Genomic DNA, 512 nt, shown 5'->3' with positions numbered 1-512 from the left:
TAGCTAGGATACTCCTGCTGGGAGGGCTCATTAATCTGAGACTGGCTGCTGACCACCAGGAAGGGTACGATACAGAAACTAAGAAGGGCCGTGTGGGTGAGGTGTCACTGCTGAGAGTTCCCTGACCATAGTGACAGAATAGCCTAGAGCTGTGTGGACTCACTCCCAGTCACCAGCTGTCTCTGTTGGATACTGTCAGTGTTTATGCAGGGCAACTAGTTTAGTCAGCACAAAAGTGCTGTTTTGAGAGACTCAAAAAGTTGCTAGTGATTTGTCCTTGAGGACCAACTGTGGGCAGAATAGTCTCCCCTTCTCTTGGTGAGCTGAGCACAGAGGAGGACTGGGAGGGTCATGTGGTCATGGCCCAGAGCTTCTGGTGCATGGACTGACTGGTTCAACTTGTGTGACATTCTTAAGGAAGGTTCCATCACTCCGAGTGACAAGACCCTGTTCCCTGGTGTTGATTGGCTGATTGGTAACCATTCTGATGAGCTCACCCCCTGGATCCCTGT

General features: G+C 50.8%; 1 protein-coding gene across 1 annotated transcript in view; it reads left to right on the top strand.

The window, feature by feature from the left end:
- Positions 1-512, top strand: part of Trmt44 (tRNA methyltransferase 44 homolog) — a 17,891-nt gene that overhangs the window by 14,211 nt on the left and 3,168 nt on the right. The window contains exon 6 of the mRNA XM_031342787.1: positions 418-510. Within this exon, the coding sequence (XP_031198647.1) occupies positions 418-510 (93 nt within the window). The remainder of the gene's footprint in view (positions 1-417; positions 511-512) is intronic.

This window comes from Mastomys coucha, unplaced genomic scaffold (genome assembly GCF_008632895.1).
Source record: "Mastomys coucha isolate ucsf_1 unplaced genomic scaffold, UCSF_Mcou_1 pScaffold22, whole genome shotgun sequence".
Taxonomy (NCBI): Eukaryota; Metazoa; Chordata; class Mammalia; order Rodentia; family Muridae; genus Mastomys; species Mastomys coucha.
This window is presented reverse-complemented; position numbering and strand designations above follow the sequence as displayed.